This window comes from Gymnogyps californianus, chromosome 1 (genome assembly GCF_018139145.2).
Source record: "Gymnogyps californianus isolate 813 chromosome 1, ASM1813914v2, whole genome shotgun sequence".
NCBI lineage: Eukaryota > Metazoa > Chordata > Aves > Accipitriformes > Cathartidae > Gymnogyps > Gymnogyps californianus.
This window is the reverse complement of record NC_059471.1, coordinates 122643636-122658620: the sequence shown is the minus strand read 5'-3', so window position 1 is coordinate 122658620 and position 14985 is coordinate 122643636. Positions and strand designations below refer to the sequence as shown.

Sequence of the window (14985 nt, the reverse complement as noted above, 5' to 3'; positions counted from 1 at the left end):
TCCAGTGAAGTAGTACAAGGCTTTCTTCACTTTATAGAGTACACAAGGTTTCAGTCCAAAGGAAGTAACTTTGTAAAGAGACGGCTGGTAAACCATATGGTTTCCAGAGTCAGGATGTCCTGACACGTACCACAGCAGTTCACAATTAAAAGTAAGCAATAAGAAATGACATCTGCTGACGCAAAAGATTTACCACCAGAAGTGGTGCACATACCTTTCTTCAAAAGAAAACAGAATTCAAAACAAAAAAAAAAACAAAACACAAACCACCCAACCAAAAATAAAGACCTCCATATTGCACTTTACAAAGCAACCCTCACCAACACTTCAGGAGCGGACATGAATCATATCACTGTGTGATTTGTGTATTGTTATGACTGGAAGTAAGCATGTATATATTTAGCAGCATTCAGTCTAAAAAATGAAAAGCAGTCAGTCAGCAAGTTAGTAAGAAATGCCTCTCTCATTGAGGTAAACTGAGACAAAGCTAAGCTCCTTTCACTACCTCACTCAGGGCAAATCCAACTATTTACTCCAGAATCACAGAAACAATAGAGTGCAATTCTGATTGTGAAGAACTAAGGCATTACCCTAATCTACTAGAAACAGATTTTGAAACAGTTAACTTGGGAATTTCCAGACAAGCTTACTCCAGTGCCTACGCAGAAAAAAACCAACCCCCTCTTCCCTCCTCTCCTCTTCCCCCTCAAACAAAATAAATACCACTACTCATAACATTTTTTAAGATATTTGACTTAAATTATAAGGCATTATTTCATAGCATCTTCAGAGATGAGAGTAATGGATGCCTATTGTATTTAGACAATCAATTTCTTACAGAAAACTGTATATTCTATTCACTTTTTAAAGCAAACAATAAAGTTGAAAGCCCTGGACTCGTCTGACAAAAGAACTTTTGCTCAAGCAAAGTACAGCAGCCCTAACACAATCTGTTTAAACACCTAATACTAGTCAAAGACAACACAAGGAAAGTAACACAGCTACAACAGAGGAAGTATCTAATGAGTAGGACATCTGCTAAACACTGTTTTCAGTTGCAGTGAATGGACTAGAACAATCAGAGCACCAGTGCTTGCACACTTCCAAAACTACACTTCAAAACCATCTACTGAATGAGTATCTTCTGCCATGCAGTACAACAAACTCACACCACAGACAGCATAAAGGTAGCTCTGCAGTAAGATACTACAACAATTCTCCAGAAAACCACAACACACAATGCTACGAAAAATGAATTCTGAAGAACTTAATCAGAGAGGGGCTAATCAGGAAAATGGATGAAATCTGAACATTATGCTTCATCATATATTTCTTCCCGCCAGAAGTTACCTTAACTGCAATGCATTTTATTTTCCACAGAAAGAGGGAAAGATGGGTTTCCTTTCTGAAAGAAGCCTTCTCATCAAAATATAAGTAGAGGTGACCTATCACCAATCTTTTTGGCTGAGAATACAGTAAGTGCTTGTTCAACAGCTACCACACTGCAACTGAGCCATATGTTTCCATACTGGGGGAATAAGCAATAACAATACTGATGCTACACACACACAAGGACAGCTGACTTTGGAGGGTCATATATACTTTCTTCTGACTAGAAAAAGAGAAGCTTCCATTTCTCTGTTTAAATTTTTATTCTTTTTCCACAAACAGTGTATGCAGGAAATAAAACTTCCTATCAACTTTGACCAGTTAATACACTGAAGAATACCACAGTTATGATTGGTGATTGTCTTTTCTAGATCCTTTGTGGAACAAGGACATTTAATTGACTTGGAAAGTTGCACATTAATGTAACAATTACATAAAGTGTTGCAAAGAATAAACAATGCACACATAGTTTCAACTACTGTGCCCTGTATACTCACGTAGATGCTGTTGAAAAATTGGATGCTGACAAATGTTAATTTAAAGAGAACCACATTACTAAGTTAGAGAGGTAATAGAGCTTTTACTCACTAAGTCAATAGTATGAGCTTTGGAGACGCACTCTAATTTGCTCTTATGTAATTATTAAATAGCAAATCAAACTGCCATCCCCATTTATATAGTCAGACTCAAACAACTGGGTGGGCCATGACAGAGCGCCCAAACAGTTTAGACAATATGGTTAATCTTCACAGTAGAAAATATAATTATTTTCAGGCCCAATGCATAAGAGTACTGAAAAGTAATTGAATGTTGCCGAAATATTCCTGTTTTAAAAAATCCTGTTCAGAATGTGTCACAATTTTATCGGCTTGAAACCCACAACAGTAAAGTGTGCACAATAGTACTGCCAACTCTAAATAGCCGGAGCAGTAAAATAACTTAACTACTCCTATGTTTACATAATAGGCATTCTCTCCAAAGTTGTTCTCAAGATAACCATTATCCTCTAATAATAATACACGGCTAGTTTCTAGGTTTTAAAATCATCAGGTTTAGAATATCAGAAAAAAAATCCCATGTAATTTATGCATAGTTTAAAGGAAGACTTAGAGTTATTTGTTAATATTTTTTTTTTATTTATTTACAGGATATGAACTTTCTAAAATACACATCATGTTTTAAAAACAGTAATTTGCTTGCTAGAAGTTCAGAGATATATGGTCATCTTGCTTATAGAATGCTAGCACTGGAAAGCAGGGCTGGCCTTCCAAACCATAAAAGGAATATTATCCTTTACATTGCAAAGCAATTAAACAAAATATTTTTGGTTCTTAATGGTAAAGCTTCTGCTTACTCATGAGAAAAGCAGCAGGGAAACTGGACATTGATGCTAACAGTTGATGTCCCTTTAATAATGCAGTTAGTATTGTAAAGTCATATAAAAAAAAAGACATACCAGTGAACCTCAAAAAGTACAGAACCCAGTGGATGAAGTATAAAAAGGAAGATGCAGATATAAGATATACAGACAGATAACAATTCACATTCACTGATTATTTACAACAAGATTATTATTTTTTTATTATTCCCTGCAAGTACGTTGCTTACGGTAACTTTTACAAACAGGGCTCTAACCAGGAGCACTATCTCAACGTTCTCTCCTGCTAAAGAACTCTTTCAAAACTCTTTATTTTTTTCAAACTGGTAACAGAAGTTTACAGAGAAGACACTTAAGCAGAACTGCAACTTCTGCCTATTCTAACAGCTGAAGCATCAGCCCATGGAAAACAAACATTACCATGAAATCTAAACAATTCCAAAGCATGACATACAATCAATTCTACACAGAAGTTTGCATGGTATCTAAGTAGCCAGAACTTCTACATACACCTGAAAACCACTCTCATAGTATAGTTCTTATAGAGTAGGAATATTTGTAGTACTGGTTAATCCCTTATTGTTGAAAACAAGTAATTCATACAGCAAATCTCATCTGCCAAAGGAGGAAATTACAGAAAAAAATGAAGGAAAGGTAAAGAATGGCAATTTTAAGAAAGAAAGGAAGAAATGTAAACCAGAAATTATTGACCTCTGCCCCTAGTTTTTAAGATTGCTCTTTTTTCATCCTTTGGTCAAGGTAACAGCTTTGCTTTGTTTCCATTCTCCCTTTCCCTAACATCTTTAGAATGGGAGAAAACTTTAGCTACCTCATTGCAGCAAAAAGATGGTTATCACAGCTATTATAGTTAAAGAATAAACAGGGATAATGACTGCTATTACAACAAGCAAAACAGGCCTCAAAGCCACAATCTTACCATGGGTGGCACCCCACCGACTGCAGAGCCTACCACCTTCACTAGGTATTAATTTGATCAGTGACCCACCACAGAAATCAGTTGTAGGACACACTCCAGAAATGGGATCTGAAACAACAGTTGATTGAGCAGGTTTCTATTTCTGATTTTAATCCCTGATTTTGATCTAGGCAGAGGAGAAAATGACCTTCCTGTGCCTACTGCCACATAAGGCTAAGAGACTTACATTTGTTTGCCAACATATTAAATTTGCTTAAACACATCCTTTCACTATAAGTACCAAATGCTAAAAACTCAAGCAGCAAGCTACAGCATTCTCACACTATGACATCATCCTGTCTGGTATACTTTAATATAATTTGGAAATGAAATTTGATTAACTGAGAGCAGCTTAAAGAGGATACATTAAAGATCCAAATTGAGGACACTTATCCAGTGAAACGAAAAAGAAAGCACAGCGCAATGTCCAGCCTTTCCAGTGACTTCTAGAGAACAGGCCTTCCTGGCTGTTCTGATGGTCTGTTGTAATAGTGACAAATACAGTTATCCTTTATTAGCTGAGTAAAAGCAATCCACAAGTCCAAGCAGTGGGGTTAAGATTTTTCTGGTAACTGTGAATATACAAACCAATCAGGGGACAACCTTACCATACAGATTTGTAAACGGCCTGACACAGGGGGAAATTAAGCCATATATTCCCCACATGGTTTCAACCAAAACGAACCAGATTCCTGGTTTCCAAGCCAAAAACTTCCTTCTACTGAAGATGAGTGCCTGCTTCCAAGTATTTATACTTGCAGTTCTTATTACAAGATGCTCACTGTTTACAGCATCCTGATCATTAACAGGGAAATGTAAACAAAGTCTTTGTGATAATAACCATTTCTGTCAAGGCTGGTTTTTAAGTCTACAAGCATCATCAGAAATTGTGGTGGAAATACAGATGCTATTCTTGGAGCATCAAAAAGGAGAGCATACAAGGACTCAATCAAAGACTTCGAAATTACCACTTGTCAAGGAATATTACATGAAATAATCTCCACCATGTCAGTAGAACTACTTATGAACTTTAAGAAATGTTAAACATCTGCATTTTACAAGAGCCACAGGGAAAGCAAACAGTTACACTAATTCACGAAGAATCACTGAGTTAAAAAGTCATAACTCTCTTGCCACGCAGACCCAAGGCTAACAGGTAGTAATCCTCACTCCCCAGCAGTTTCAAGAGGAAGCTCTCAAGTATCACTTCATACGCACAGCAGAGTGCCTGCATCTCCTGAACAGTTATCCATGTCATAATCAAACTGTTCCTACCATTGGTAAGGAACTCTCTGAGCTAATCTATTATCATACAAGCTGTCATTTTGTACAATACTCAACAAAATGTATCAGGCTGGTGCAGAGAACTATAAGATCTAAAAAACTATGGCCTATCTCCCCACTTCCTGAAAAATGAGTTTCGGTACAGTGTATTTCTAGTTTCAAAATGAAGAGTAGAAGTACTTAAAAATCATTAAAATGCAGAACACACACTTAAAAGTTAGGCGTGCCATACTAATCTGTTTACTAAACTGACAAGAGTGACATCCCCCAGTCCTCACGCACATTCCTAAAAGCACAAACATATCTATGTTGCCATCATGAGCGTGTCTCACAGGACGATAAGCTTAACTGAAGTTTCATACTTCAGAGGTCTTGTTTGCAGACTAACAATGCGATCCAACACGAAACACACAGAATATGTGATTACAAGTCTAAGTTAAGCAGCTTTTCGTTAGGACAGCTCTTCAAGTTTGAGTCATTTTAAAGGATCTGAAAATCACAGTAGCCTAAGGCAAACACACACATTTGTTTTCCCTCCACAAACCAAGATTAAAAAAAACATAGCCAGAGGCCATAGGGAAAAAAAAAAAAAAGACAAATGGCGCTTAAATAACCTAAAACACAAGTCCCCTTACTTCCCGAGGCACAGGCAGCATAGCAGTTAGAGCTGCAGGAAGACGGCATTTCCCCATGTGTACCTATTTAAATAGCCTCATTCTTCACTGTGTGTATACACGAACGCACACAGACACTCACCACTTTGTCCATAAGCTTCCAGGTCTTCTCCACAGTCCTCCGGTCGGCAGCTGCCTGCTTGGGGGGGCCCACAGCATCCTGAATGGCATCAATGAAGCCCAGGATCCGTCCCTTGCGCGGGTTCCGGCCGTTGAGGGAGTTGGCCATCTGGGAGCCAGGCTGGCCGCAACGACAGAGAAACAGAGACTCACAAGGTGCTCCGAAAACATCTTGTCATAAAACTCGCCGCAGCCAGTGAGGTAACACTTCCTTCTTCACGGGCAGGAAAGGGCAAGACCAGGGCATGTTTAGGAACAAGTTTAACTTTTCATGACAAACAGCGTAAACCCACCTGGCCCGAGTTTACATTGGCAGGAGCGATCCCGGATTTATTGTCAACATCAACACCAACAGGCGGGAGGGGGAACCCACCCGACGCCGGCGGGGCCCGGCCGCGGCTGCCCGAGGGCCCGGCCCACCCCGCGCCCGGCCCCGCGCCGCTCCCCTGCCCCCGCCGGCCCCTCCGCTCGGGCTGCCGCGGACCCCGCCGTACCGGCGGGCAGCGGGCACATGCCCGTCACCAGACAACAAAAGCGGAAGACGGGCAGAGCGGCCGCGGCTGGGGGGGAAGGAGGAGGAGGAGGAGGAGAGGGGAGCAGAAAAAGCAGCGAAGGCAGCAGGCAGGCAGAAATCCGCAAGGCGCGCGGGCGCCCGGGCAGCGGGGGCAGGGGGCAGGCAGGCACGGACCTCGCTCCCGGCGCACGCATACGTACAGATTCGCACCGCACGCCTTTGTGCCAAGAGCGAGAGGGGCCGCCGAGATAAGCCAGGAGCAGGCGTGGGGGAGGCTCCTCAGCCCCCCGCGGCGGCCGCTTCCCCCGTCCTCAGCCCGGGGCGGCGGCGGAGCGCAGCGCAGGCGAAGCGTCTCGTCGGACGAGGCTCTCCTCCCTCCGGCGGCGGCGGCGGCCGGCTTCACTGCCCCGGGAGGCAGGCGGAGCGCATCCCGCGCCGCCGCCCGCGCCCCGTCCCGGCCGCCGCGCCGGGGGCGACCGTTGGCTATCGCCACGCGCGAGCGCGGCGCCGGCTCCGCGCACACGCCAGCCGCCCCGCACGACCCTGCCCCGCAGCGCTGCTGCTGCTGCTCCTGCTCCTGGCGGCGGGCGGCCGCTGCCCCGCACGCAAGCATGGGGAAGCTACTGCCCCGCCGCCCGCATCGCCCTGCCCGTACCACAGCCCAGCCCGCCCGGTGGGTGGGTATGTGCGCGCGTGTGTGGAGAGACAGAGAGAGAGAGTCAGTCCTACAGACACATGCAAGAGAGAGATACAGATATATGCACACGCACAGGTCTGAATGTGGCACCGCTCGCAGCCCCCGGCAGGCTATGGTCTCCCCTCACTCCTAGAAAGTGAGGCTGGCTCCCCGGCGGCGGCGGCGGCGGCGGCCCCGCTCCCGCCCCCTCCCCGCGGCGCTCTGGCGGCCGCACCTCTCCTCGGAACATGCCCACCCCCGAAGACAGCACTCGCTCCGGCGCATGCGCCTCGGGAGAAGAGCGGGGGAGGACGGGCGGCAACGCCGGGGAACCGAGCCCCCTTCTCACAGGCGGGAACCACCGCCCGGGGACAGCCAATCAGAAGAGGAAACTGCGCTTGATTGACGTGCCCACCAGCAAATGAGCCTGGAGCTGGGAACGGGGCGGGGTGGTGGCTGGGAGAAGGCCTCGGAGATGGGGAGGGGGCGGGAAGGAGGGGGCTGGCAGTGCTGAGAGTGATAGGAGAACTGGCCAGTGGTTGAGCTCGGAGGGAGGGAGGTGGAGCTTCCGGTCCCACTTCGTCACGCTTGCCCGCCTGCTTGGGGGCTGAGGGGGCAGTTTGGGGCCTCTCGGGGGAGTGAGGGGAGCCGGGCGGGGACCGGCCTCGAGGGGACCTTGAGAGTGTCCCTGGCTGTAGGGTTTCCAGGGGCTAAAGACAACGGCCAGGGGCTGTGGCACCGTGTCCCTCCCTTCCGTGGTGAAGTTGTGGTGCCCCTGCCTGCTGGAGCACTTGATGTGCGTTAAAAATCAATAGTCGTTACTGCCGTTTTCAGTGTTCTACCTTTGCGCTTCCCCTTCGTGCTTTTGAGAGTTTGGGGTTTTTTGTGGCCACAAATAAAAGGAACTTATTTTCCTTCTGTATGACTGGTTTCTTTTCTTGTTTTTTGAGAGGGGGGAGGTTTGTTTTTAAGCAAGTGCTGAGATTTCCCATGTTGGAAACGGGCCAGAGAGCCACACGAAGCGGTGAGGGCTGTAAGGCTTGCGCTGCCGCTCTGAAAGGTGGTGAGGGAACATGTAAGCAATTTCTAGTTAAAAATGTCCCTTTACATATGTTTATTTTGATATGAGCACTTTCTGTGGGGATACGGTAAATAAAACCCAACTGATGAGTATGTTAAGCTTTTATTTTAGGGCAAGTTTTCCTCTCAAATTTGTATATTACCTGCGAATTGGTGGAGAGGAAAGAGTGAGGCTTACCTGCATAGGGTACAAGATATTTGACTTAAGATTCTTTTGAAGATGTTCCAGGGAGTAATTATGCTTTACAAGCGTTAATCTTCTAATTAATTATCATACAAGGAAACAAAAATACAATGCTTAAAAACTTTGAGGCTGTTTTCTGAAGACAGTTGTTACTAGAGGAGTGTTTTTAAGTTTCAGTTTTCTGAATATCAGCAAGTGTTTTCCATAGTAGTTTCCTTTATAAAGATTTTTTTAAATGGTTTACCCTTTTTCTTGATTTTTTTCCTCATTTTTCTAATTTTTGGCTTTTAATGAAACAGGAGTCAGGAGAAACAGTAGAAAAAGTTGTAGAGTGTTTCAGTGTTCCTTTTATTTATATTGTCATTTATAGGTATTTTTAGTGGAGGTATCTTCCTGTTGATTTAAAATGTGTCAAGTTACTCCTCTGGGCAGACATACAACAATAAAATCATATCAATAATGTCTTCCTCAAAGGTCATTGTTCCTCTATAGCTTTAAAATATGAATTGTCAGGTACTTGCCTTAAGTGGGTTGGAAGCTTCTCATTTCACTGTACGCTCTGTAAGTTATTCTCTTCCTTGTGTTGTTTTAAATGTTTGTTTAAAACTTTTGTCTGACAGTTCTCCCTATCCTTTTTTTGTTTGGAGCTCAGCTTGTGAAAGATTAGGTTGGTAGTGACTGCTCGCTCTTTTGCTATCTCTTGTTTGGTTGTGGATAAAGCAGAGGATCTGACATTTTTTCTGAACTTGTTAAATCTTTCATTCTTTTTCCTGATTGTTTTGTTTTCATTGTTGTTATGTCATTGTCTTCATATTCCACACACTGCCAAGAGCTATGATCTGTGTGTTGCACTTGGTAGCTGTCTGGAGCTGAGTCATGTTGTCTTGCAGTTCATCTGAGTGCAGAGCCAGCAGGAGCGAGCAGCTTGGTTCCCTGCATCTCTGCGTATGTGTGTTGCATTATTAAGAGAATAGCCAGCTCTATGGGGAAAGTGAGTGGTTTTCAAACAGCCTCTTTTCATTGCCTGTGCTGTACAGTAAGTACAGATAATGCTGGAAATTACAGTCCTCAGAGGGTCATACGAATGTATGTTGGAAGCAAGCACCTGGGTGGCTTTCACCAGAAGCAGGTGAAAGAGATACCTATGGCTTCAGTATCAAGGGTGTTGAAGATGGGTCAAGCTCTTGCGTGCTATGCTATGAAAGGACTAGAAGACACAGCATTGCTTTTGTGGTTTCAAGCATGCAGAGTGAAAGGACTGTATGATAGAAGACAGCTGAGAGGTAAGGCTGAGAGAGGAGGAGCAAACAGCTGCCATGTGTTTGAAGTTCGAGGCATGTGCTTCTTAGCAGTGGAGAACATAGGGACTTATCTTGCCCACTGGATCTATGGGGTGCGTAAGGATAAAAGGCCCTTGAAAGGGTGGTGGCTGAAGGCACTGGCCGCCTGGAATATTTTGATGCAGGCCAGCAGCAGTGTGTTAATGTAGCTGTCCAGAGGGACATGTGAGAGGGTATTCCCATTGCCCAACTTCAGACTCTCTAACAGCCTAAACTAAGAAGCTAGTCTGCTATGTATAGGTCCATTGAGAGACCACAAGATGATTCAAAGTAGAAATCTAAGTCAGATACTTTGATTCGCTATGGGAAAGAGCATCTTTGTGTTTGGGTTATATGTAAGGTGCATAGGTAAGTTTGATGTCTAATTAAGCCCCCCAAGTTATATATGTACAATTAAAATGCCTCCACAGATCTCTCTTACTCATAAGCTCTCCGACTAAATATTTATTTTACTTGTTATTATGCTAAAGAACATGACAGTTTGGATCTGCTGCTTATAAGTGTTTTAGTCACTGTATGAAAACACTACAGAATGGAAGGGGGTAGATCTGAGGTGACAAATTTTGAGAATTCCATGTTACATGAGACTGCGCCTCAACCTAGTTAAGGTACTAACCAGTCATATAATGATGTCTGGATGACTGCTGTAAAGATTTGGTAAAATCCTGTAATGAAAATGATGGAGTGGAAGTGGCTGTGAGTCAGGATATGATAAAGGAATCAAGACAGTGTGAAAGAAGCCTTGTTTTGAACTCTTAAATAAACCCTTTGTAAGGTAAGGATTTCAGATCTGAGCTTTTTACTGAAAGGCAAAAATCATGCGACGACTTGAAAAGCCCAGCTTCTTGATAGACAGGGAAAAAACAGGGATATAAGAGATTAAACTAACAGTTACATTTATCCATTGCAGTATTTTCCAATCTGTTAACTGATTTTGGTTTTGTTGGGGTTTTTTTTCTTTGCTGGTGAATCTTGTTCCTCTGGAGTTGTTAGAGTTGTTAGACAAGCCTTGTGAATGAAACTTTATGTTGCTGCTCTTGAATGAATTCCATCAAAGAGCCATTGACAGTAGTTGGAAGCAAGAGAGATGTTTTGTTTTGGTTTTCTTCGTTCACCAACTATTAAAATATTATTGATTTTCTGCAGTCAGTCAATGTATGTGGTTTGGAAGCTGTTTTCATTTGTGTGGGTTTTTTGCCGTGGTACAAGTGACTCTTTGTCCAAATACGCTGAAACATAAGAACAGTGAAGAAGTCAGATGTAGGTTTTATTTATAGCCACATAAATAAGATAAGGTATTGCCCTCATGTATGGTGTATTTTTTTAAAGGTTAATACAGTATACAGTATGCTGAGTTAAGCGATATGGTAGCAATGCTTGTAAAAGCTGAAGTCAGCTATTTCAAAAGTTGAATGTAAAGTGACTTCTTGCTAATTGTAACACAATACCCTGGCTATCCCAGCATCCTTAAACTTTCAAAGTAATCTCTTGGTGTTTTGACTGAGTATGTACAATATTATGAAAAGGCAACTGTTCATAGGGGTATACCATTCTGCGGTGCACTGTCAGGCAGCGGTTTAATGGCTGAGCTCTGATAAGGTCACGCTCTTTGCAGAGTGTGCGGTGCCCAAGCAGAAAGCAGCTGGTCCCTCTTTGCAGGGAAGCTGAGGCTGTAAGGTCCACTAGAACCCGCTGTTGTTTTGGTGCCCTACATCCATCTGTTCTGTAAAAACACCAAACAAATCAAAACCAACCAAACAACAAAACAAAAAAACCACGCCACAACCCAAACAAACAAAGATAAAAGATAACTATTGTAACAACAGATACCTTTATGTACCAGGACTATTTGCTTAAATACATTTTCATTAGCCCATTCTAGAAATGTACAATGTCTTATGCATACACCCCCTCCCCCCAGTATCCAGTTATTAGTCACCTGTAATAGCTGTTAAGAACATTAAAGGGGAGCAAATGGAAAATCCTTTCATGTTGTTATTTTACAGTGCCCTCAAGGATGCTAGGCTCTTCAGATCTACAAAAAAAATTAAGCCATTTATTTGTGATTTTGAGGGTTGTGAAGCTGCAAGCCACTGTTGTGGGTAACTTTTAAAGTAGATTGCAACATATTTACCAGTTTTATTATAGCAAACTCAGAGACAGAAAGCAAAACCAATCACCTGTGGCACTCAGAATTCTCTTACTGATAATTTAAGTTGGTATAATAATAGATGCTTTTCCTGCCTTAGTGGGTGATTACTTAAAGAAAATTGGTGATAACAGTGGCAGTTTGTTGTTAGATTATTATCTAGTTAATTCAGCTACCTCTAACACTTTTTCCTCTATTTACTTAGATTATGTTTTTCATGGTCTCGAGTACTCAAGCCTACTTTTTTTTTGTTATTGGTTTCTAGAAATGAAAAAAGATTTTCACACATGAAGTATGAATAATGTAACAGTTTAACTCACTTTCCTGTTGAACTACTGTAAAAAAAAAAAAAGACTGCTTTTCAAAGTTTCTGTGCACTGTAGAAATCCATCATTGCTTCAGCAGGCTGTTGCAGTACAACTGATGATAATACAATGTTGCTGCATTAGTTCTCTCTGCTGAGGATTTAAATCCTCTTTTTGTCCTTGATTGAGAAAGACAAGCTAAATTTAGCTCTGTCTGTACCTGTAAATAAAATGGGCCAGGCACTGTTCTCGGGCCCTGAGGCCAGGCAGCATGGCATGACAGGGCTGGTGGCCACCATTCTTTACTAAAATTGCACCACCACCCTCTCACACCCCCACACCCAAAATACCTGCATCCAGGGAGTGATCCCTGACCTGTGCTAACCTTGAACCTCCCTGGGATTTGTTTGGGAACACACCAGCTGACACGGGCCCAAAACTACTAGGGAGTATCCTAATAATTTAACACCACAGATTGTCATGTGCCTAGGTCATCATGACTGTAGTAACTGTATACAGATATAGTTGGAGTGTGTGTGGGCATATAAATATACACACGTGTGCGCACACACACTGTAATACGGGGCCTTTCATCTTTGTTAATTTTGGTTGGACTTCAAATAATGAAATTTACTTTCAACTGGCTTCTTGAGGAGTGAACTCCTTAAAGGGCACATTGGAAGTGCATTGGCAAGAATTTCACTGACTAAGGCTCTCAGGCTTACATTTTCAAATTGTTCATTCGTACTAGGAGCAAATCAACTTAAGTATGATACTGTTTCCTGTGCAAAATACAGCAGAACAATTTGCTTGACTATGAGCAATTAGAAAATACCTTATCTGTTTGCAGAATGAGTATGAAAACTAATTGTGGGGCCAGGCCTGTGTTGCTCTATACACCTCGCTAATGAGTTCGTTTGCTGTAAACTAGACAGCCCACTTCAAAACACATCTCCGCCTTAATATATTGTATTAAAAAAGTGTGTCAGCTTAATTTTAAAACAACCTAACCCTCAGGGAGCAATTTTACTTGAGTTCTTCTGTTTCTTTTCTGTTATTAATTGCATCCATCTGCCAGAGCAGGTGCAAAGGCTTTAACTAAGTCCTGTCATTTTAGCACTACCTCTTGAATTTACTCCATCTGTGCGATAGCATAAAAATAATGAATGTCAATATCTTTTTTTTTTTCCTTTTCCTGCCAAGTGCCATGATCTTAGTTCTTCCTAATCTTGGTCTGATAAGACAATAGCAGCAATATTTAACTTCAACATCCTATTTAATATCCTGCCCAAATACAACCGGGATTTCTTGTTTGACTTGAGAATTAGGAGCTTTCATTGTTTTCCATTCAGATATCTCTCCTTTCACCAGAATTTCTAAGATTTTCAAATTGTGGTAAGTGGTTGTAAAATACGCACCTGGGGACTTCCATTGCTGTCTTTCTCTGAAGTAGGAGTTCTGCTTTGACAGGAAACACGCCTGTGTCTATTGAACACAGTTTAGTGTAGAAAGACTTCCTTTGTGCTTCTGCAAGTCGAAATAACCTCAATTAGTGATTTGAACTATATTACTAGCAGCTTTAATTGAAATATTTGAATGAGACGCTGTCATATAGACTTTTTTGCAGCAAGCAGCAATGTTTTAGTTTAGTAAGATAGTGTCTTAAGGAAATCATGCAGTGCTAGGAAATCATAACTTAAGCATTATGATTTATGTGCTTAAGTTTCTTCTTCTGTGCCACGCATTATTGTAGCTTCTAATGTTCTGTCCGTCCTTTTAAAAGAAGACAGCTTTTTGTGCTATCATCTGCTTGACTCCTTGACTATGAATTTGTGGTGTATCTTGTGTTTCCTGTATGCTTCAAGTTCTACCAATATTTTGTTTGTGAGCAAAGACAGGAACCTTTTGTCTTTGACTAGTGTAGTAAACACGTTGGATTTTTTTTTTCCCCTCACTTACCTTCATTTAAAATAAGTTATTTTTTCCAAACTGAAAGTAAACCATATGTTTTGTAAGGCAAGTCACTATTTTAATAGAACTGAGTAATTTTTGACCTTTTGCATGGGTCATTTGCAAACACAAACTGAATGCATTTGATATTTGTAATTATTTGCTGAATGCTTCAGAGCATTCAGTTATTCTCAGACTGAGTTTACAAGATTTTTGCATCAGTTGCTCATTCTACATAATGCAATTGGTAATTGTATTTTTCTACTTCATTACAGGACTACTTTTTTTTTGAGGAAAATGAAAAATAGTGAATTGGACTTCTGGGGAGAGGAATAAGTGATTTTTGCCTTTCTGAAATGTTCATTTTAATGCATTAAGCAGTCATATTTTGAACAACAGTGGATACTACATCGAAATGTGCTTCTTCATTATTCTATTAATTCTGTTGTATGGGAGAGTATAATGCTTGTTTCTATTAAGTTTCAGATTAAGGCGTGTTGTGTCAAATGAAATATAAAGAGGTCAAAGTAAAACTAATAATGAAGTGAAGCTTGAATTAACCTTTTTTGCTGAATTGCTGTCATTTTCCTGTGTAGTTTTCAATGTATCCAGTTCTACATGGATGCCCCCATTGTCTAGGCAGTCAGAAAGTGTCCAGCAGAACATTGTCACCCTTGTATCAAACAGCACAAAAGTGGCTTTAATTACTGAGAATGTGATTTTTATTTTGGTATTGGGATTTTTTTGTTCCCTCGGCAGGTCCATTTCACAGTGTTTTTATTTTATTCAGTTAGCAGTCACTTGCTGGTAAATGCAATATAAGCCAGCTATACTGGCTTATAAGCCTGTTGTGCCAGTATTTTCCTCTCTCCTTGCTGTTATGCTTGGGTTTTTTAAAGTATCTGGTATTTTACAACTTAAATAGTGTAGCACTATAGGGCATAACCAGAAATGTTGTCTTATGTA

The 14985-nt window shown here is 41.8% G+C and overlaps 1 protein-coding gene across 3 annotated transcripts in view; it reads right to left on the bottom strand.

Moving 5' to 3' along the window:
* Nucleotides 1–7180, bottom strand: part of CBLB (Cbl proto-oncogene B) — a 135030-nt gene extending 127850 nt beyond the window's left edge. For 2 of the 3 annotated variants that reach the window (XR_007766526.1, XM_050897690.1), the window contains exons 1-2: nt 6536–6552; nt 5784–5942 (exon numbers count right to left, since the gene is read on the bottom strand). Coding sequence is in view for 2 of the 3 variants with exons in the window: in XM_050897690.1 (XP_050753647.1) it covers nt 5784–5930 (147 nt within the window). In the remaining variant the exon portion in view is untranslated. Of the gene's footprint in view, nt 1–5783; nt 5943–6535; nt 6553–7105 lie in introns of those variants that run through there. The other variant, XM_050897680.1, reaches the window with a different exon arrangement.
* Between the last annotated feature and the right edge of the window lie 7805 nt (nt 7181–14985).